At 40.9% G+C, this 23259-nt stretch overlaps 1 protein-coding gene across 1 annotated transcript in view; it reads right to left on the bottom strand.

Annotated features, from left to right (window-relative positions):
* Positions 1–23259, bottom strand: part of LOC132818207 (spermatogenesis-associated protein 7 homolog) — a 78708-nt gene that overhangs the window by 23932 nt on the left and 31517 nt on the right. The window contains exons 2-5 of the mRNA XM_060828986.1: positions 21770–21862; positions 18602–18649; positions 16038–16162; positions 7112–7584 (exon numbers count right to left, since the gene is read on the bottom strand). Of these exons, the coding sequence (XP_060684969.1) occupies positions 7112–7584; positions 16038–16162; positions 18602–18649; positions 21770–21862 (739 nt within the window). The remainder of the gene's footprint in view (positions 1–7111; positions 7585–16037; positions 16163–18601; positions 18650–21769; positions 21863–23259) is intronic.

Here is a 23259-nt window from a genome sequence, read left to right as displayed (position 1 = left end):
ACTTGTTGGGCTGAAGGGCCTGTTTCCATACTGTAGGGTTCAAGTGGGCAGCAACCACACCACGGCGGGAGTACCATTGACTTGGTTCAGATTACTGCTGAGGACTAAGTTCTTTTTGTAAAGGAGTCAGACCAGGCCCCCTCAGGCTGAGATCCAAAGAAGTCTGAAAAGTGGGAGAAGCTGATAATAATGCTTGGTGCACTGGAGGGTCTCTCTGAAAAGGACACACCACGTTAAGGGTTTAGAAGAATCTGTATCCATTTTGGTCTATACTTTTGTGATTAGCTTGGGACTCATTGCCTTTGACATGAAGAAGTTGGCAATCTGTATTTGATGATGGAGGTCACAATTTCTAATAAAGTCATTGCAACTTGCACAGAAAATAAAGTGCTGTCATCCAAATGGTAACCTGCAGGAAAAGACTCTTACACAATACCACTTTTTTGTAACTGGGCAAGAAGTAAAAAAAGCTGCAAATGTGTTGCTGGTCAAAGCACAGCAGGCCAGGCAGCATCTCAGGAATAGAGAATTCGACGTTTCGAGCATGAGCCCTTCATCAGGATGAAAGGCTCATGCTCGAAACGTCGAATTCTCTATTCCTGAAATGCTGCCTGGCCTGCTGTGCTTTGACCAGCAACACATTTGCAGCTGTGATCTCCAGCATCTGCAGACCTCATTTTTTACTCGAAGAAGTAAAAAAAGGCTGCTGAAGTCACCTGACTTTTACCATTGCCAGCTTTATGAGTTGCAGAGAGACATATCCAGGCATATAAATAAAACTCTTGAACATGACTTAATGAAATTCATTAATGACTTATTATGAGAATTTAAATTGTGCACTGACAAGAGCAAAAGCTACAAATCCCAGGTGGGAAATGAACTGTCTCCAAGATGCTAATAACATGGAAAATGACTTAAGTTTTACCAAAATAATGTCAGCCAAGAATGATTTAATGATTTCTAGATAAAAAGAGACTCCCTCCTCAACCAATCTGGAATAACAAACACCAAGTCAGGTGGAGACAAGATGAGAAAGAGAGAAAAAGTGCGACATCTTAAAATAGTGAGTGGTCCGCTGTAAAGCAATCGGGCCATTAACAGGGTTACCCCTGCAGAACCTGAAGCTTCTCTCCCAAAATCTGCAGTTCTAAGAAACCGATCTGTACAAAAACATTCATAATCTCAATACAAAAGCCATACCAGCTGCTAGATCTGATTTCCCACTTCAGAATCTCACGTCCTTTGTGCATTTCAGTAGAAATAATCACTTCACAATTTGGAAAGTATCAGCAGGACAGCATGAGTTGGCTAGAGCTCTTTCTTTAGAAAAGACCAAACCTGATAGAAATGTTCTAAAATTACAGAAGAATAGGATGTTTCCCCCTATCAGTGAGACATCTCATTGCCATACGGATTGGACAAAGTGAATAACACAGACATATTTAAGACAAAGTTGGAATTAGCATATTAGGGAAAAAGGAATAGAAGGATATGATAATGGGGTTAGATGAAGAAATGTGGAATGATATTGTTCTGGAACATAAGCAAAGGCATGGATCTATTAGGCCAATTGACCTCTGCTGCAAATAATTTGTAAAAAAAAAGGAGTAATTTAAGCTGAAATATAATTCTAATCAAGCCAATACATAATTCAATAAAAATCAAAAAATAAGAAAATTCTTTAGAACTAAAACTTCAGTAACTAGATGTGCACAATATGATTCCTAAATCCATTAAGACCACTTTTTAAAATGTTTGTGCTAACTTGAATATAAAGATATTGAGTACTGAATTTAAATATTTCTGGAGTTAATCAACCAAAATAAATTGTTAAAAATAAAATCGGCATGAATTTATAATCTTTCTCTCAGTCCCTCATAGCTGTAAAATTGCATTTGAATTTATACTGAGGGGTATGACTCTTCACACACTCAGATGAACAACCATGGCCTGGATTTTCTGAAGCCAGAGTCTTTTTTGCAGAGTTTCACATTGGGACCTTGCAGAAATTCCAGCATAGCAGACTCCAAGGGAGCAACCCAGGAAATTGAAGATACCACTGGGCAATTTCCCGATGTTCTAAAACCCTTCAAAACTGAATCTGAGAATCTAAATCAGAGAGGTTAAAGAGATCCACTGCAGTTAAGAAAATTTATTTAGGAATTTAGACTATAAATAACTTAATCAAACTTTGTGAGAAGATTTTTAGCTTAGGTGCTCGTTGTTGTGATTCTGTTTGACGAGCTGGGAATTTGTGTTGCAGACGTTTCGTCCCCTGTCTAGGTGACATCCTCAGTGCTTGGGAGCCTCCTGTGAAGCGCTTCTGTGATCTTTCCTCCGGTATTTATCGTGGTTTGATCTTTGCATTACAGCTTCTGCTATGAGTCCAGAGATGGGTGAGCCCATGTGTGTGCCATTGATTTGTTCATATATTTGGTTGTTGAATGTGAAGTGTGCTGTGAGGCACAGGTCCATTAGTTTGTGAGTATGCAGTCTTTGTTGATAGGTTCCCCACCTTGTTGTCTGTTCTGTATGTCCAGCAGGTTGGCTATTGTTTGTTTGGCTAGGGTTTTGTCGATAGAGGTGAACAGTGCTGTAACATCGAATGAGACCATAGTTTCTTCCTTGTCTATGTGCATATTTCTGATGATGTCCAAGAATTCCTGTGTTGACTGGATAGAGTGTCTGGATCCACTGATCAGGTGTTGCAGTTTCTGCTGTAGTTTATTAGCCAGTTTGTGTGATGGTGATACTATGGGTCTGAGTGGGATGTTTGGTTTGTGCACTTTAGGTAGTCCGTAGAATCTGGGGGTGTTGTTGCTTTCAGGTTTCATTCTCTGTAGGTCAAACCTGGTTATCTGTCCATTTTTTTTTAATAGGTTCCTCAGTGTGTTGTTTATCATATTGGTGAGCTGTGGGGTGGGGTCAAACTCCCTCTTTTGGTAGGAGTTGGTATCTGTAAGCAGTTGTTGCGCTTTCTGGATGTACTCTGCTTTGTCCAGGATGACCGTCATTCTGCCTGTATCTGCTGGTAGTATGATTATGTTCTTATCATTTCTTAGTGTTTTTAGTGCTTCCCTCTCCTTGGTGTTGAGGTTGTGTGTTTATCTTTTCCTTGTTATCAGGGGTACGATACTTGTCCCACTGTTTGTTGTGTCTCTTCTGTCAGTCCATTGTTTCTAAGTGTGTATTCTAGTGCTCCTAGGAAGTCTGCTGTCTTGACGTTCCTGTAGTTATAATTGAGTCCCTTCCCTGTCTGTGAGCTGTCTGTGGGAGAGGTTTCTCACCCAGTTATATGTTGTGGTGTCCTCTCTGTTGTGTGTTAGTTTGGCCATTTTTTCTTTTAGTGCCGTTTTTTTGCGGTGTGTGGTCCTGTTCTGTCCTATGGTGACAGCCTGTTCTATGGTCCGGGTCCATATGTGGCTCTTAGGCAGTTGGCACAGGATTCCCATTTCCTGACTTGTCTTAGCGTCTCTTGCCCGTAGGTGTTCAAAGTTTGTGAGAAGATTTGTAGCTCGGGTGCTCATTATAGTGGTTCTGTTCGCCGAGCTGGGAATTTGTGTTGCAGACGTTTCGTTCCTTGTCTAGGTGACATCCTCAGTGCTTGGGAGCCTCCTGTGAAGCGCTTCTGTATTGTTTCCTGCAGCATTTATAGTGGTTTGTTGCTATAAACCACTATAAATGCCGGAGGAAACAACACAGAAGCGCTTCACAAGAGGCTCTCAAGCACCGAGGGTGTCACCTAGACAAGGAACGAAACGTCTGCAACACAAATTCCCAGCTCGGCGAACAGAACCACAACAACGTAATCAAGCTTCTTAGTATCTATTCAATGGATCCCATAATGTACTTTACACATCCTGATTACACTTATTAGACACTCCTTACCACCACCACCCCACCTTCCCCACCCACCCCCAACACTGACCCAACACCTCTTCCTTTAGCTCCAGGACCTGACAATCACTGCTACTGGATTCAATACCATCCCCCACCCCCCGCACCAATCTATGTCCTGTACCCACCCCTTTCCCACCAGTCAACCCAAACCAGCTCCCAAACCACAGGTAGAGTCTTACAGATGTACAACATGGAAACAGACCCTTTGGTCCAACCCATCCATGCCGACCAGATATCCTAACCCAATCTAGTCCTACCTGCGAGCACCTGGCCCATATCCCTCCAAACCCTTCCTATTCATATACCCATCCAAATGCCTCTTAAATGTTGTAATTGTACCAGCCTCCACCACTTCCTCTGGCAGTTCATTCCATACACTTATCACCCTCTGTGTGAAAAAGTTGCCCTATAGGTCTCTTTTACATCTTTCCCCTCTCACCCTAAACCTATGCCCTCTAGTTCTGGACTCCTCGGCCCCAGGAAAAAGACTTTGCCTATTTACCATATCCATGCCAGTACTAACTACCCTTTCCCCTCAGTCCTTCCAGTACCTGAACCTCATGTCCTCCACTGTTGATGGATCTGCAAATCCCCACCCACCTCAATCCAATCGCTGTTGTAACCGCCTTGTTCAAGAAAGGATCAAGACAAAAGATGGAAAATTATAGGCCAATTAGCCTAACCTCGGATGTTGGTAAAATTCTAGAATCCATCATTAAGGATGAGGTTTCTAAATTCTTGGAGGAGCAGAGTCGGATTAGAACAAGTCAATATGGATTTAGTAAGAGGAGGTCGTGTCCGACAAACCTGTTGGAATTCTTTGAAGAGGTGACAAGTAGGTTAGACCAGGGAAACTCAGTGGATGTGGTCTATCTAGACTTTCAAAAGGCCTTTGATAAGGTGCCACATGGGAGTCTGCTGAGCAAGGTGAGGGCCCATGGTGTTCGGGGTGAGCTACTGGAATGGATTGAGGATTGGCTGTCTGATAGAAGGCAGAGAGTTGGGATAAAAGATTCTTTTTCGGAATGGCAGCCGGTGACAAGCGGTGTCCCGCAGGGTTCAGTGTTGGGGCCGCAGCTGTTCACGTTATATATTAATGATCTGGATAAAGGGACTGGGGACATTCTATGGAAGTTTGCCGATGATACAAAGTTAGGTGGACAGGCAGGTAGTACTGAGGAAGTGGGGAGGCTGCAGAAGGATCTAGACAGCTTGGGAGAGTGGTCCAGGAAATGGCTGATGGAATTCAATGTGAGGAAATGCAAGGTCTTGCACTTTGGAAAAAAGAATACAAGCATGGACTACTTTCTAAACGGTGAAAAAATTCGTAAAGCCAAAGTACAAAGGGATCTGGGAGTGCTAGTCGAGGATTCTCTAAAGGTAAACATGCAGGTTGAGTCAGTGATTAAGAAAGCGAACGCAATGCTGTCATTTATCTCAAGAGGGTTGGAATATAAAAGCACCGTTGTGCTACTGAGACTTTATAAAGCTCTGGTTAGGCCCCATTTGGAGTACTGTGTCCAATTTTGGTTCCCACACCTCAGGAAAGACATACTGGCACCGGAGCGTGTCCAGAGGAGATTCACACGGATGATCCCTGGAATGGTAGGTCTAACATATGAGGAACGGCTGAGGATCCTGGGATTGTATTCATTGGAGTTTAGAAGATTAAGGGGAGACTTAGAGACATACAAGATAATACATGGCTTGGAAAGGGTGGACGCTAGGAAATTGTTTCCGTTAGGCGAGGAGACTAGGACCCATAGCCACAGCCTTAGAATTAGAGGGGGTCAATTCAGAACAGAAATGCGGAGACATTTCTTCAGCCAGAGAGTGGTGGGCCTGTGGAATTCATTACCGCAGAGTGCAGTGGAGGCCAGGACGCTAAATGTCTTTAAGGCTGAGATGGATAAATTCTTGATGTCACAAGGAATTAAGGGCTACGGAGAGAATGCGGGTAAGTGGAGTTGAAATGCCCATCAGCCATGATTGAACTCGATGGGCCGAATGGCTTTACTTCCACTCCTATGTCTTAAGGTCTTAATCTTCGCTCTGATTATGACACTGGATCTGACCCCGATTTTCCCCTGTATATATACCCTTTCTCCCGTAACCCAACCCAATAGCATCCCCGTTATCCTGGGACGCCAACGTCCAGAATCCAACATTCTCAGCCCCCATTCTTGCCTGACTCAATATTTCCTATTCACCATGACCTAACCTAAAACTTCCATCGCATGCTACTGAACTGGCATCCTATTTGCACATACCTGGCATCTTAACTACCTGGCATTCTATCCTCACACTTATCTTATGTACTAACTTTTTCAAAAGAGCTGCCAAAGTAGTTGTTTGTGATGCTGGACCTCTAAATCATAGATTACAGCAATTGATTGCATGAAAAAGGGAGCTTTGCTTGTCTTTGCAGGGCTGTGCTTCACAATAAAGGATCTACCAGAATGAAAGTATGGCTCTGCATTCCTTAAGGGACTTTTATCGCTGGAGTATAGGAGGCTGAAGAGTGATCTTACAGAGATTTATAAAATCATGACAGGCATACATTGGGTGAATAATCAAGGTCGTTTCTCCAGGTTAGCTAAGTCCAAAACGAGATAGCATGGGTTTAAAGTGAGAGGGGAAAGATTTAAAGGGGACCTGAGGGGCAACGTTTTCACACAGAAATTGGTACATATATGGAACGAATAACCAGAGGAAGTGGTCAAGGAGAGTACAATTACAACGTTTAAAACTTATTTGGACAGGTACATGAATAGGAAAGGTTTAGAGGGATATGGGGGAAATGCAGGCAAATGAGATTAGTTCAGTCTGGGAAACTTGGTCAGAATGGACAAGCTGGACTGAAGAGTTTGTTTCTGTGCTGTATGACTCTATAGGCCCTAACTAGAATCTCCTGTCAGAAATGAGAGACTCTTTTGTTTAATTAGAAAGGAGGATAGTGGCAATATGCATTTGATTGCCACTCCTTGGAAAATCCAGCCCTATATCTCAATAGAGAGCAGACTGTCGATTTTTATTTCTTCTATTTAAAGTTGTACTTTAGCTGAAAGTACTTCTCTCAAGAGAAGTCACTTCATTTATATCAGTATATTACAAATATAATTAAAATTTGGGCAGATAAGGTCATTGATATTCTACATAGCAATAATTCTGGAAACACAAAGCAAAAATACATTCTAGCAACTCAAAGTACCTGGTGAAATCAGTCTGTGTTTCCTGCGTCATGTGTTTCTTTTTTGAAAGTTTTTTCTTCTTCACAGGAGTATAATAATTGTAATGGATCAAGGAAGACTGTGCTTCTTTCTTTAGAATGCGAGGAGTGAATTGCTGCCCACCTGTAAAACAATGAGCATGTTTCTCCAAAATATCACCACTATATGTCTTCTGACGTGCATCCTGAAATAATTTGTAACAGTGTTGGCTATTTGCAAAGCTAGATGATGAACTGTAGAAAGATCTATAACATTGCCTGGGAGATCTAGAAATCCTGGAGCTCAGGTCTGAGTAGCAGCGACTGAAGTTTTTCTGAGTTGTTTCGTTATTAATGTCGGCAGCAGAAGTCAACACTGAAAAATTCCCTTTGGGAGTGACAAAAGTTTGCTCAGGAGTCATGGATCCATTTGCTAGCTGTCTGGGTTCCTTACTGTGTTCTAGCATGGAAGGATTCTGTTAACCAAAAATGAAAATGCAGTAAGTATGTAAAAATGTTATTTTTAAAACATTGGAACAAGTCATCGTACCAGAAACTATGTACAAATTCCTGATAAGGAGACATTGAAGAATAACGCTTTCTCATAAACAGTTTTCCCTTAGAAGATGCATTCAGGAGAGATCACACATGAATGAGAGCATCTAAAAACCATTCATTCCAAAAGACAACATGCCAATACAAGTTTATTGATGGGACAGGATTGCAGGATAATGTTTTCAGATGCCTGCACCACAAACGCGAATTGAAGGCTAAAGCTTCCAAAAATGACAAAGGAAATCAACCAGTTACACTTGGGTAGTAATTACTTAAGTAACTAGTTCATTAGGCACTAGCGCTCATGAGACACTGAACAGATTTAACAAGACAGCACCATGAGTATGTAAAACTTAATATCCACTGACAATGATTGAAAACCTTACCAAGAAAAATCTTTAATTGGAAAGGAATGCTTAATTAATGCCAAATGATTTAAATGTTGTGGTAGTTTGAAATTAAACAAGGCCAACCTGTACTATATACTGATAAGAGGTGGAGACAACACTGATATCCTAAGTTTAAAGGAAAATTTCAGTCACTACTTCTCAATTTTTTTTAGCAGGTATAAGAATCAGCATCATAGTTAACTCAAACATAAGGATTGTGACCCATTACTCTGGCAACAGTAAAGGTCAACATTCCTTTATGTGAGCATTGAGCTAGTACTAACATCTTAAGGACTTCAATCATTTAAATATCTCTTCAGCACGAGGTAACTTCAAACAGCACAGTTTTAGCTAGTTACCTGATGTCCAGTCAAAAGTGCTCAAGACAAAAATGCAGTACTTTCAAAATAGTGTCAGAGCATTGAAGATTACCTTCCAGTAGTTTTGATATCAATTTTAACATTCTCAATGCCTGTAAACAAATTACTTATTGCTAAAGTTGTGGCAGGGAGAAATAGATACAGCAAGCTTTGTTCTAACGGCCATGTTATCAAACAGCACTCTTAAAAAAATCAGCAAACATTATATACATTAAATACCGTGACCTATCATAATGTCTGAATATTTATGCTGTAAATAAAATATAAAGTGATGTATATACTCGCTAAGTTACATTTCTATTACATTCTATGTGATTTTACACCAATTCTAGGAGATGTGTTGGTGCTTTTAATTACATCTTTTGAGGGATCTTGATGTCTTGAAACTTCACTTGGTCAGGGTTTACTGCGAGAAAGTGAGGACTGCAGATGCTGGAGACCAGAGTTGAAAAGTGTGGTGCTGGAAAAGCATAGCAGGCCAGGCAGCATCCAAGGAGCAGGAGAATCAACATTTTGGGCATAAGCCCTTCTTCAGGAATGAGGCTGGTGTGCCAAGCGGGCTGAGATAAAAGGTTGGGGGGGGGGGAAATTTGGGGAGGGGCACTGAGAATATGATAGGTGGAAGGAGGTGAGGGATGGGCCGGAGAGGGGGGCGCAGTGGCGGAAAGGTCGGGAAGAAGATTGCAGGTCAAGAGGGCGATGCTGAATCCGGGGTTGGGACTGAGATAAGGTGGGTGGAGGGGAAATAAGAAAGCTGGAAAAATCTACATTCATCCCATGTGGTTGGAGGGTTCCTAGGCGGAAGATGAGGCGTTCTTCCTCCAGGCGTTGTGTTGCCAGGGTCAGGCTATGGAGGAGGCCAAGGATCTGCATGTCCTTAGCGGAGTGGGAGGGGGAGATAAAGTGCTCAGCCACGGGGCATTTGGGTTGGTTGATGTGGGTGTCCAGAGGTGTTCCCTGAAATGTTCCGCAAGTAGGCGGCCTGTCTCCCCAATGTAGAGGAGACCACATCAGGTGCAGCGGATATAGTCAATGATGTGTGTGGAGGTGCAGGTGAATTTACGACGGATATGGAAGGATCCATTGGGGCCTGGGAGGGTGGGGGGGGGGGGGGGGGGGGGGGGGGAGAGGTGTGGGCGCAAGTTTTGCACTTCTTGTGTTTGCAGGGGAAGATGCCAGGAGTGGAGGTTGGTTTGGTGGGTTTACTGCAGTCAAGAGTGTGGTGCTGGAAAAGCACAGCAGGTCAGGCAGCATCTGAGGAGCAGGAGAGTCAACATTTTGGGCAAAAGCCCCTCATCAAGAATGAGGCTGGGAGCCAAGGGAGTGGTGTGATAAATGGGAGGAGGGTGGGGCTGGGCATAAGGTAGCTGAGACTGCGATAGGTAGATGGAGGTGGGGTAATGGTGATAGGTCAGAGGGAAGGGTCGAACTGATAGATGGGAAGGAAGATGGGCAGGTAGAACAGGTCATAAGGGCGGTGCCGAGTTGGAAGGTTGCATCCATACCCCTCATGATTTTATAAACTTCTCTCAGGTCACGTCTCAGCCTCTGACACTTCAGGGAAAATAGCCCCAGCCTATTCAGCCTTTCACTGTAGCTCAAACCCTACAACCCTGGCAACATCCTTGTAAATCTTCCTGCAACCTTTTAGGAATTGTCTAGGAATCTATGTGATCACCCTGTTATTCTTCTAAATTCCAATGAATATTGTCCTAACCGATCCTGTTCCTCTTCATACATCAGCCCTGCCATCTCACGAATCAATCTGACAAACCTTTCTTATACTCTGTCCACAGCCAGAAGACCTTTCCTCTGATAAGGTGTCCAAATCTGCGCACAATACTCCAGCTGTGATTTCACCAAGTTACTGTACAATTGCAGCAAGATGTCCCTGCTCCTGTACTTGAATCCTTCATTATGAAAGCCAACATACTGTTTGCCTCCTTCACTACCTGCTGCACCTGTATGTTTACTTTCAATGACTGGCGTTCAAAAACACACAGGTCTTGTTACACCACCCCTTTCCCTAGTCTATCATCATTCAGATAATTTGATTTCCTATGTTTCTACCAAAGTGTATAGCCTTATATTTATCCACATTATACTTCTTCTGACATTCATTTGCCCACTCATTCCTATTGTCCAAATCACATGGAACCCTCTCTGCATCCTCCTCATAGTGCACCCTCCCACCCAGCTTTGTCATCTGCAAACTTGGTGATATTACGTAGGTCAGCCATTGAGGGTTGTAATCAAATGGAGGATGGTGTTCATGCTCAGTAAATTGCCTCAGAGGAAAATGAGATGCTGTTTGTCCAGCTTGCCTTGTGCTTCACTGGAATATTTGCATGAGGGCAAGGTGGTGCATTGAAATGGCAACAACTGAAAGGTCAGGGTTATTCTTACTGACAGAGAGTAGGTGGTCTGTAAAGCTGTTACTCAATCTGCATTTGATTTTACCAATATAGAGAAGACCATTTAATGAACAGCAAATACAGTAGGTTAGATTGAGAGCAGTACAACTAAATCAGTGATTCACGTGGAAGGTATGTTTCGGGCCTTGGACAGTGGAAATACAGGACAAGTGGTACACTTTCTGTGATTGCATGGGAAGATACCATAAGGAAGTGAAGAAGTGTTAGGGATGATAGTGGAGTGGACCAGGATGTCTTGGAGAGAACAGTTCCTACAGAATACTAACAAGCAGGTGAAGATGAGTTTGGTGGCAGCTCTTGCTGGAGAATAAGTATTAAGGTTATTGCAGGAAGACAATGAATTTTTGACTTCCCAGTATTGTGGAAATTGGAAGTCCTCCAAGATGGATGCTCTATCTGGTTTCTGGCAATAAAAGAGAATCAAGAAAAACAGTGCAGGAGTAGATCTGAATCCTGTCTTGAAGAAAGCACAGACTGGGTGTGAGAACAGGAAGAGTGCAATTACATTTTAAATGGAACAAAACTTCAGATCTGCTGGATGATGCCAGAAGGGGTGCAGAAGGTATTCACCAGGATGTTACCTGGGTTGGAGCACTTTGTTTATGAAGTCAGGCTGAATAGGTTCGGACTGTTTTCTTTAGAGCAGAGAAGTCTTGTGGGGAGGGGGGAGCATGACACCTAACTGACATATAAAATTATGAGAGGCACAAATGGCTGGATTGGAAGCTGCTTTTCTCCTTAGGTGACGGGCCAATAACAAAGATCCATAATTTTAATGTGAAGGGCAGTAGGCTCAGAGAGGATTTGAGGAAAATGTCCTTCACCCGAGGGTGGTGGGAATCTTGAATGGATTACTTGGGAGGGTGATATAAGTAGGAATCCTCATAATCTTTAAAAAGTACGTGGATGAGCACTTGAAATGTCATAACATTCAAGGTTTTGGGTCAAGTGCTGTAAAGTATGATTACTGTAAGTACATCTGCACAGACTCGATAGGCCATTGGGCTATGCTGCATGAATCTATAAATCTATGACATTGTATATCACTCCCAATCACAAATATTTTATAAGCTACCTCAGTTATTCTGTTTAATTTGGGCAGTTTGTGATTGTATCACAGGATTCTGCCACGTTAAAGTAATAAAGCACAAAATACGATTCAGTCTGTTGAACCTCCCTTGGAGTTACAGCAAGACGCTGGCACAATGGCCAAGTAGATTTGATTCCCATTTGGTTTAGTTCAAGAACACTGCTGAAAAATGAAGTACATTGCCTGAAAAAGAAAACTCACTGAATGTTTCAAGATACCTACTTCTAAAAGAAAAAATCATTTTTATTGCTAATTGTAAATCCATTCTCAATTGCAGATCACAACATAACACTTCTCCAACTAGCAAAGATCTTGCAGTGAATCTGAAACAATTATTAAATAACAACTTTTGCTCCAGAACAGATTTTTTAAAAATCACGTTCATTGCAAACAAATAACATTCAGTAGCTAGAAACATTAAGAGCAGTAAATTTTTGCAGGATGTTTAAAAAAATTGTTCATGGCATGTGAGCATTGGAAGGAAGGCCTGTATTTATTCCCAATTCTGAATTACAATTGGTTCTGAGATAATGCCATAGTTCCGTTCTCGTGCGATCTTGTGTTATAAGAAAATCATGCAATAGCATGGCATTTAAGCTAATAGGGCTGGAATTGCATTATAGCCAATTCAGTAAGAAAAGTTCATGTTCTGTAAATGACAGTGTAAATTCTTGAATCGCGTTAAAGCCAATTCACATTGAAGAAATATGCATTATAGCAGAACTGACTATACCTTCAAGAACGTGTTGGCGAACTGATTACTTCAACTGTTATAATGCATGCTGTGTAGATGTACCCAAAATGATATTAAAGAGTCGCAAGATTTTGAGCCACTGACAATAAAGGAACGACAATATATTTCTAAGTCAGAATGGTTATGAGACTTGGAGGGAACTTGCAGATGATAGCATTCCTATGAACTGTTGTTTTTCCAGGCAATTAAAGTCAGAGGTTATGGAAGGCAATGCAGGACTGCACACCGCAGACAGGAACACTGCAAACCATGGTATGCTGACGCTGGAGGGAGCTGTGAATTTTTAAAGGTTGACGCTATTTTCCCTGGAGCGTCAGAGGCTGAGGGGTGACCTTATAGAGGTTTGTAAAATCATGAGGGGCATGGATAGGATAAATAGATAAGGTCTTTTCACCGGGATGGGGCAGTCAAAAACTAGAGGGCATAGGTTTAAGGTGACAGCCGAAAGATTTAAGGGGCAACTTTTTCATGCAAAATTTGTATGTAATGAGTTGTCAGAGGAAGTGGTGGAGGCCTGGTACGATTACATTGAAAAGACATTTGGATGGGTTTACAAATAGGAAGGGTTTAAGAGGAATATGGGTCAAATACTGGCAAATGGGGCTAGATTTATTTAGCATATCTAGCTGGCATGGACAAGTTGGACCAAAGGGTCTGTTTTTGTGCTATATATCTCTATTCTTATATGAGACTAGGCTGTTTAGTCCTAGGTATTGCTGAACTTTTTGCGGACGGTTGAATTTGTACTCAATCCAGCAACTAGACTGTGTTTCATCACACTCCTGAGTTGCGCTTTATCGATACTTGAGAGGTTTTAGGGGGTCAGAAGGTGAATCATTTCCCAAAGAACACCCAGCCTCTGACCTGCTGTTATAGCTATAGTATTTATGTGACTGGTGTAGGTCAGGTTTTGGTCAATGCTGACTACTTTACTATCCCAACCTCTCAAACTGTTGATGGTGGGGGAATTCAGTAATGAGAAGGTTGCTGTATGTCATAGGAAAATAGTTGGACTTTAGTTGCAGATGATCATTGCCTGGCACGTTGTAGTCTAAACGTTATTTGCCACTTGTCCAGATCCTGAAGTATGCATGCATACACTTCATTTTCTGAGGAATTGTGAATAGAATCAAATACCATGCAATAATCAATGGATACCTCAAATTCTGACCTAATGTTAGGGGGAAGGTCACTGATGAAGGAGTTGAAGATATTTGGGCCTAGGATACTGGCCTGACAAACAATGACGTTTGTAAGACTGAAATGAATTGACCTCCAACTGGCATAAAATCTCATATTGTACTATATAAAGTTCTTCCATGTGGCCAGCTTTCCCAAAATTCTACAAAGTTCAATTTTGCTAGGCTCTTATGCCATACCTGGTCGAATAGCAGTGACTTGCATCTCAGTTCTGGAATTATTTTTTTTTTGCTCACTTTTGGACATTGTCAGGAGCTGAAAAGTCTTGGTGCAATGCAAGCAGAGCATTGGAGAGCAAGTAAGGAAGGACTGAAGTTTACACCCATAAATCAAGCAGGCCAACCCCACTGCGTGAACATAAAACAGGGTGAGGGGGGCCAGGTCAGCCATCCAACATCACCATGCCAGTCTCCAAAATTATTGCAGTAGAGTGGGTGCAGAAATTGGCAGGCCATTTGCCATTTTAAAATTAGTAATTAACAAGACTGCTAATGATTCAATTGTCTGAAATTTCAGTTTTCGCGTTCCACTTCATTTCTCGGGCATTGGATGTGAAGAACTTGGGAGTGTTTTACAGCAACTATGGTGTAGTGGGAAGGTGGAGGCAAAGAATGTATTGGAAAATTCTGATGGCAAAGGTAACAGCACCTGTACGCTTTAAAAACTCACTTTCTCACTTTCTGTGCATTCAATGAAAAATAAAAACACAATCAAAGAGCATAAGGCCTTCAAAGCTGAGAATGACTTCCTGTTTGTGGCATGGATTGTCATTCTTAGCCATGATTATACTGAATGGCACAGCTGGTTTGAAGGTTATATGGTTCGTACAGTGTACTCCTGCTCCTATTTCTTATGGTTTAACCTTCTGTAAGTGGAGAATGGATGCCTTCATCCTTGGTCCCCTCTACAATCTGCACACCCTTGCTGTAAACTTGGTTTTCTCAGCCACTATCTTAGACTGAATGAAGTATTTACAAGCTTGGTCAATTTGGAGTTTTAAATTGCATGTTGTATCTGTTACCAAAATAAATTACTTCTGCTACACAACCTTGTTCATCTCAGCCCCTCTACTGCTAAACTTGTGCAATTCCAGAATTAATTTAAATTGCTTCTTCTTAACCTTTAGCCTTCTTCAATGATAACTTACGTCTTCCTCAACAACTTAAACACAGAAAAAAAGACAACAAACAACTACTGTGTTCATCAAACCTCAGATTGAGTCCTGTTTTCCCTGCACCTCCAAATCAATTTTTCATTTAGGGCATGCAAAGCCTAAAATATGTGGCTATTAAAAATGGCAGTCGAGAGTGTGGTGCTAGAAATGCACACCTATCCCAACTATCTTCCCCCCAGCCCCACCCCCCTCTCCCATATATCTCTTAGGCCCCCGGCCCACAAGCCTCATTCCTGATGAAGGGTTTATGCCCAAAATGGCAAATCTCCCCTTCCTTGCATGCTGCCTGTCCTGCTATGCTTTTCCAGCACCTCACTGTCGACTCTGATCTCCAACACCTGCAGTCCTCACTCGCCCTATCAAAAATGGCATGCAATTAACATCCTTCAAATACTTCCAAGACCTGCTCTACTCTAAATATGCATTTTTTTCTAGTCGCTTATCTGCTTCCAAAAGTTTCAACTCCTCTGAAACTAGCTTTAATGCATCCATCTCTACACTGACTTCATTCCACCTCATGGCAATGAGAACGTTTGTCTTACGCTCGAAGGTTCCTCCCTCATCCATTCATTTTGATGTCTCATCCTCCAATTTTAAAAGCATTCTCAAACAAAGTATTACCATAAGTGGAGCTGAATATCATACCACCAGCACCAGAGCGTAGAAGGCTGTGACACTTAGGAAGCGGGAGTTAAATAGCAGAATTGCAGAACTAGCAGAGATGGAAGAGATATGGTGGGATGAGACTTTTGGACTATAGCACCACAGGCTATTTTAATGTTTACAAAATCTGTCTTCCAACTTCTAATTAAAAAATGCAAACAGATTTTGAGAGCTCAAGGAAGGTCAGTAATTGACTAAAGACTTTAAATTCTATAGTGATGTCTATTGAACCATAAGTAAAATGTCACATCTCTGAAGATGCGTTCACATTTGTCAGAAGTGAACATACCTGAATGGATTCTGTTATAGTTAACCTTCCACTGCTACCAGAGCTGGACCAAGATTCTGATCTTGCAGGAATGAATCCTTTTTTGTATTTAGTTTGTAGATTTTGCTTCTTCAGTTGGTCTTTATCTAAAGAACAAAAGAACAATTTACCATCAGATTGATGCTTTATTATATTTTCATATTCACTTCAAGATGTGAATTTAGAATAAGGTGTGAAGCACTAAGCCAGTCAAATTGCACTCCAACTTGCTTTTTCATTTTCTAAAGTGGCCACCTATGTTTATTGGCATTAACTGTCCCAGTTATATTATTGGTATGCCATCATATTTGTGCCAGTAAACAGAATTAAGTCGGGCAGCCAAAATAAACAGGATTTGTTGGATGCTCTGGTTTTCTTTTGAAAGTCAAGATCTATATTAAATACAAAAGAGTAACTAGGGAGAGAACAGGGCCCCTTAAAGATCAGCAAAGCCACCCATGTGTGAAACCACAGGAGACAGGGGAGATACTAAATGAGTACTTTGCATCAGTGTTTACTGTGGAGAATGACATGGAAAGTAGAGAACATAGGGAAATAAATAGCAACATCTTGAAAAAATGCCCATGCTACAGAGGAGGTGGTGCTGGATGTCTTAAAATACAAAGGTGGATAAATCCCCAGGAACTGATCAGGGTACCCTAGAACTCTGTGGGAAGCCACGAAAGTGATTGCTGAGCCCTCTGCTGAGATATTTGCATCATAGATGGCCACAGATGAGGTGCCAGAAAACTGGAGGTTGGCTAATGTGGTGCCACTATTTAAGAAAGGTGGTAAGGAAAAGCCATGGACTAATAGCCCAGTGAGCCTGACATCGATGATGGGCAAATTGTTGGAGGGAATCCTGAGGGGCAAGATTTACGTATTTGGAAAGGCAAAGACTGATTAGGGATAGTCAACATGGCCTTGTGTGTGAGAACTCATTTCTCACTAGTTTAATTGAGCTTTTTCAGCAAGTAACAAAGAGAATTGATGAGGACAAAGTGGTGGATGTGATCGATATGGTCTTCAGTAAGGCGTTTGACAAGGTTCCTCATGGCAAACTGGTTAGCAAGGTTAGATCACGTGGAACACAGGCGGAACTACTCATTTGGATACAGAACTTGCTCAAAGGTAGAACGCATAGAGTGGTGGGGGAGGATTGTTTTTCAGAGTGGAGACCTGTGACCAGCAGTGTGCCACAAGAATCGGTGCTGGGTTCACTGCTTTTCATCATTTATATAAATAATTTGGATATGAACATCAGTTCACATATGGTTAGCAAGGTTGCAGGTGACACCAAAATTAAAGGTATAGCACACAACATAGAAGGTTACCTCAGAATATAACAGGACCTTGATCAGATGGGCCAATGGGCCAAGGAGTGGTGGAGGGAGGTTAATTTAGAGAAATGTGAGGTGCTGCATTTTGGAAAGGCAAACCAGGGCAGGACTTATTCACTTAATGGTAAGGTCCTGGGGAATGTTAATGAACAAAGACACCTTGGAATGCAGGTTCATAGTTCCTTGGAAGTACAGACCCAGATAGACAGAATAGTGAAGAACACGTTTGGTATGCTTGCCTTTATTGGTCAGTGCATTGAGTTTAGGAAGGATGTTGTGAAACTTGAAGGGGTTCAGAAAAGATTTACAATTATGTTGCCAGGGTTGGACAGTTTGAGCTATCAAAAGAGGCTGAATAGGCTGGGGCTTTTCTCCCTGCAGCAGTGGAGGCTGAGGGGTGACCTTATAGAGGTTTATAAAATCATGAGGAGCATGGATAGGGTAAATAGACAAGGTCATTTCCCTGGAGTGGGCAAGTCCAAAACTAAACAGCATAGGTTTAAGATGAGAAGGGAAAGATTTAAAAGGGACCTAAGAGGCAACTTTTGCACAAATTGGTGTTGTGTGGATGGAATGAGCTGCCAGGAGAAATGGTGAAGGCTGGTACAATTACAATATTTAAAAGGCATATGATTAAGAAGGGTTTAGCGAGATATGGGCCAAATTCTGGCAAATGGGACGAGATTTGTTTAGGATATCTGGTCAGCATGGACAAGTAGACCGAAGGGTTTGTTTCCGTGCTGTACATCTCTATGTCCCTAAGTGATGCACAAAAGACAATTCCCGCACAAGTGAATTTGATAACAAATTCAGAAGAAATTTAAACATTGCTGACCAGGTGATATTGTCAGTGCAAGCGAGCAATGCTAGAAATTGGTCATGGGAGTGGTGCAAATGAGCACTTTTATATATTTTTTCTTAAATGGATTCTACTAATTGCACTACAGCTGAATATCTGATGCTGCATATAGGTGAGCAGATAGTTAGCTATCACTTGTTTTGTATTATAACTAAAATCAAGTGTCAACACAAATCTTGCTTAGTGTGTTGCTATAAACTGCAACAGCATAACTTCTGCATATTCAAATTCCGAGAAAAAGTAGCCCAATATCTCTATTTTCCACAAAATATTCAAACATTTCTTATCATCATAGATTCTATGCAATATGTTTCCCTGGCTTTACTTAAAACAAGTGAATTACTTACATTTTATGCTTAACAGCATGCTTTTTGGAACAGAACAATCCACTGAAGCTGAAAGGATAAAAAGTGGTTAACTTTTACAAGGGATTGAATACTCTTTGAGATGCAACATCTTAGAATTACACAGAGCTACCAAAAAAAGTCATTTGCCTAACCATTCTTTGTTACCATTGATGCTTTATTTACATGAGCCTCCTTATTTAATTGGTGGCAGATTCTTTTACCCCACATGCGTTCATTTAGTTGCCCGTTCCCAAAGCAGTGATGTCTGATTTGCTGAGTATTTCCAACATTTTTTCTATTTTGTATTTCCAGCATAAATATTATTTATTTTGAATTTGTGCATAATTAGTGTTTTTCTCAGATGCTGCCAGATCTGCTGAGTTTCTCCAGCAATTTCTGTGTTTGTTTATTTTAATTCACCGTCATTTCCATTCTGGGAATATTCTCTTTAAAGAAGTTCTGCTCTTCTCGTACACAGCTTCAACAAAGCTCAGGAGAAGTTCAAGGGCTTCATCTTTTGATTAAATACTTCAGACCATGGGCGGCACGGTGGCACAGTGGTTAGCACTGCTGCCTCACAGCGCCAGAGACCCGGGTTCAATTCCCGACTCAGGCGACAGACTGTGTGGAGTTTGCACGTTCTCCCCGTGTCTGCGTGGGTTTTCTCCGGGTGCTCCGGTTTCCTCCCACTGTCCAAAGATGTGCGGGTCAGGTGAATTGGCCATGCTAAATTGCCCGTAGTGTTAGCTAAGGGGTAAATGTAGGGGTATGGGTGGGTTGCGCTTCGGCGGTCGGTGTGGACTTGTTGGGCCGAAAGGCCTGTTTCCACACTGTAAGTAATCTAATCTAATCTAATCTAAACCTTCCTGGTTTCAATAAGTTCAGAACCTGCCTTTCTAAGCATTAGCAGTCCACAGCAATCTTATCAAACTGAAACATGCATTAACGGCGTATAAATTATGTTTAATTGTATAAAAGATAGCCAATGTTAACTGGTGGTTCATCTGTGCTACTATAAATAGGAATGTACTGAAACTAAGGTTGTTGGGTGGAGAGATGGATGGTTATAACATTTGCCTCTATGAATAGAGTCATAGATATATATAGCAAGGAAACTTTGAAAAACATGTAGAGCTTAGGATCCACTTCCATCCTTCACCTGGCATTTTGAAGTATAACAACATTAACTTTGTTTCTTTATTCATTGAATGCTACCATCTTCTCTTTAATATTTCGGATTTTCCACCAAATAGGAGCTCAAGCACCTTATCTGCCACAAAATATTGTGATGCTTGGAAGTATTCACTAATACCAGCAGAACATAATTTGGTCTCATTTAATTGCCAATAAAAATTTTCTTTTAAATGTTGCAATTGACAAAATGGTTGGCAAAAATGCTCCTGTAATAATAACAACAGATTATAACTTCTGTGACTGCATTCTTGCATCTAAATGATAAGATGCAGTTAAGTCTAAGTCCAGAGACTGTATCTCCAAATCTGAATTCTGGGTTGGAGTCAAGTGAGACAACTCCTCCAATGGCATGGATGGTGCATCTTTATTGCACGAGTTTGAGACAGTCAATACACCTTTGACTGTGGAACTAACCAATCTATTGGCTAGTTTAAATAAGAATTCATAAAAATATAGAAGATAGAAGCAGAATTAGGCTATTTGATGCCTTGAGCCTGCTCTGCCATTCAATATGATTGTACCTTTCTCCATATCTCTTGATTCCTTTAGCCACAAGAGCTACATTTACCTCCCTAGTGAAAACACATTTTTTTCAGCATCAACCACTTTCTGTGATAGTGAATTCCACAGTTTCACTACTCTATGGTTGAAGATTTGTCTTCTTACCTCAGTCCTAAAAGGTTTAACCCTTACTCTTAAACCACTATCGCTGACGCTGGGCTCTCCCTCCATCAGGAACATCCTTCCTGCAACTAACTGTCCAAACCTATTAGAATTTTATAGGTTTCTCTGAGATTCCTCTCTCTTTCTTCTGAACTCCAGTGAATACAATCCTAACTGGGCCAACCTCTTCCTTAAACTTCAATTCTGTCATCCCAGGAATCAAATTGGTAAACCTTCATTGCACTCCCTATATAGCAACAACATCCCTTCTCAGATAAAGAAACCATAGTGCACTGTATGCTAAGTGTTCTGCTATAAAAGTCGTGATAATGGACTCAAGCATCTTCTATCAACATCAGACTCACTGGTCTATAATTCCATATTTTCTCTCTATCCACCTTGTTAAATAGTGGGGTTACATTAGCTATCTTCCAATCTATAGGAACTGTTCCACAGTCTAAAGGATCTTGGAAGAAGACCACAAATTCTACTTCTAGGGCCACTTCATTAAGTACTATGGAATGTAGATCATCAGGCTCTGGGGATTTACAAACCCATCAATTTCTCCAATAGATTTGCTTCAGCTCCTCTCTCTCACTAAACCCTGCGTTCCTCATCATTTCTGGTACATTATTTATGTCCTCATTTGTGAAAACTGAAGTGAAGTTAGAATTCAGTTCATCAGCTATTTCTTTGTTCGCTGTTGTAAATTATCCTATTTCTGACCGTAAGGAATCTATATTAGTTTTCACCAATCTTCTTCTCTTTACAGACCTATAGAAGCATTTACAGTGAGTTCTTATGTTCCCCAGAAACTGACTGGCATACCTTATTTTCCCCTTCTTATTCAATCCTTTGGTCCTTCTTTGCTAACTTCTAATCTTTTCCCTAATTCTCAGATCTATTGTTATTTTTTCTTGCCAATTTGTCTGCCTCCTTTTTGCATCTAATACTATCTTTAACTTCCATTGTAAGCCATGATTTGGCCATTTTACATGTCGTGGCTAATCAAACTGTTAATCATGCTGTGAATCCCTAATTCACCGCAAAAAGACCAATGCAACAATTGCGATGGTAATCCCAAATATTATACAAGTAAGATAACTTGTCCATTCCTCACAACAAGAAGAAAATTACCTAATTCATTTTGCTCATACTATATTCTCCAGTGTGCTAAATATTAGCAAAATTTTCTAAAAGACTGAAATGAAGTCAGAATTCAGTTCATCAGCCATAGAAATTATAAAAATTCTAAGGGATTGAAACTCTTGATGGCCACATAGATATACAGAAAAGTACATCACACATTACCTTTGGCAGAGAGGATTCTATTGTAATGGGATGTCATATGATTCTGGGTTAGGTATGGGTCCATCAAGTTCCTGGAATGACCTGCACTGTAAGCTGCAAGGACAAAGGTTGAATGCATTACACACAAAGACAAATAAGGGATGCTTTTAACATGAGGAATTATGATTACAAAGAAATTAGAGGCATCAACAATCAACACATCATTAAATATTAAATTTACATGAAGATTCATGACTAAGATTTTGTAGGTTTTCCATCCTAATTACTTTCACAATAATAATTGTGTTTATATAGCAACTTTAATGTAGTGGAATGCCCAATGGCACTTCACAAGAGTAATGTCAAATAACATTTCTCAGTGGTGATATTAAGGCAGATAAGCTGTCACACAGGATGCATTTTGTTATTTTGAAGGAGGGGGTCATTAGTTCCAAGCAGGTATCATTTTAAAAAAAATCAGCTCTGGTCCAGGAGGAGATAGATTTAAAAAGACATTAAGAGGCACTTATTTTACACAGAGAGTGGTTTGCATGTGGAATTAACTTCCTGAGGAAGTGGTAGATGTGGGTACAATTACACTGTTTAAAAGATATTTGGATGGATACATGAATAGGAAAGATTTAGAGAGATATGGGCCTGGACTAGTTTGGGATTATGTTTGGCATGGACTTGTTGGACCAAAGGGTCTGTTTCCCTGCGGTATGACTCTATGAAAAGCAGTTAAGCAATCAGTCGTATACTGAGAATAGAGTTTAGGAAACCAAAAGAGAATTAATTTGAAATTTGCTTGGCAGATTAGATGAATGGAGGAAAGTACCTGAGGCAGCTGAGCTACTGGTCCAATCTTAGTGACAAAGAAGTCCTTTACTAGTTAGGGCTGATTCTACAAGAGGTAAGACAAAAGAGATTTATGAAGATAGTTTATTGTGGCGAAGTTATAGCAGAGGAGAGCAGAATCTAATAATGCTTTGCTTTGTCCAGCAAATGGCTAACATAACTCCCTAGACACTTCACAAATGGTATTATAGAACAAATTATAGCACTAAACAATGAAAGACATTAGAGATGTCCAAAGTCTCGGTCAAAGAGATGGGGTATAATGTACCTTATGGAAAGAAAAAGAGATACAGAGGCAAAGAGATTTACAGATAAGAGTTCCAGATCTTAGAACCTAGGTAACTGAAAGAATAGTTGTGAATGGTACAGTAATTAAAACTGGGATGCTTTAGAGGCCAAAATTAGTATGCATGTTAGAGGGGTTTGTAATTTTTTTTAAAACATGAAAAGTGACTGGAAGGGTGCTCTCTCAGATGCAACAAAAGGCTGAGAACTCTCCTATAGATGCAGTAAAACATTGTGCAATCATTAAAAAAACACACAGAATGGACCCATTTGGTCCATACTGTCCATAATGGCTCTAAGTAAACTATTCAGTTAGTCCCATGCCCATGCTCTTTCTCATAACCCTGTTATTTTTTTCCAAGTATTTA

Source organism: Hemiscyllium ocellatum, chromosome 8 (genome assembly GCF_020745735.1).
Source record: "Hemiscyllium ocellatum isolate sHemOce1 chromosome 8, sHemOce1.pat.X.cur, whole genome shotgun sequence".
NCBI lineage: Eukaryota > Metazoa > Chordata > Chondrichthyes > Orectolobiformes > Hemiscylliidae > Hemiscyllium > Hemiscyllium ocellatum.
Note: the sequence above shows the minus strand (reverse complement) of the source record. Positions and strands in the feature narration are given on the sequence as shown.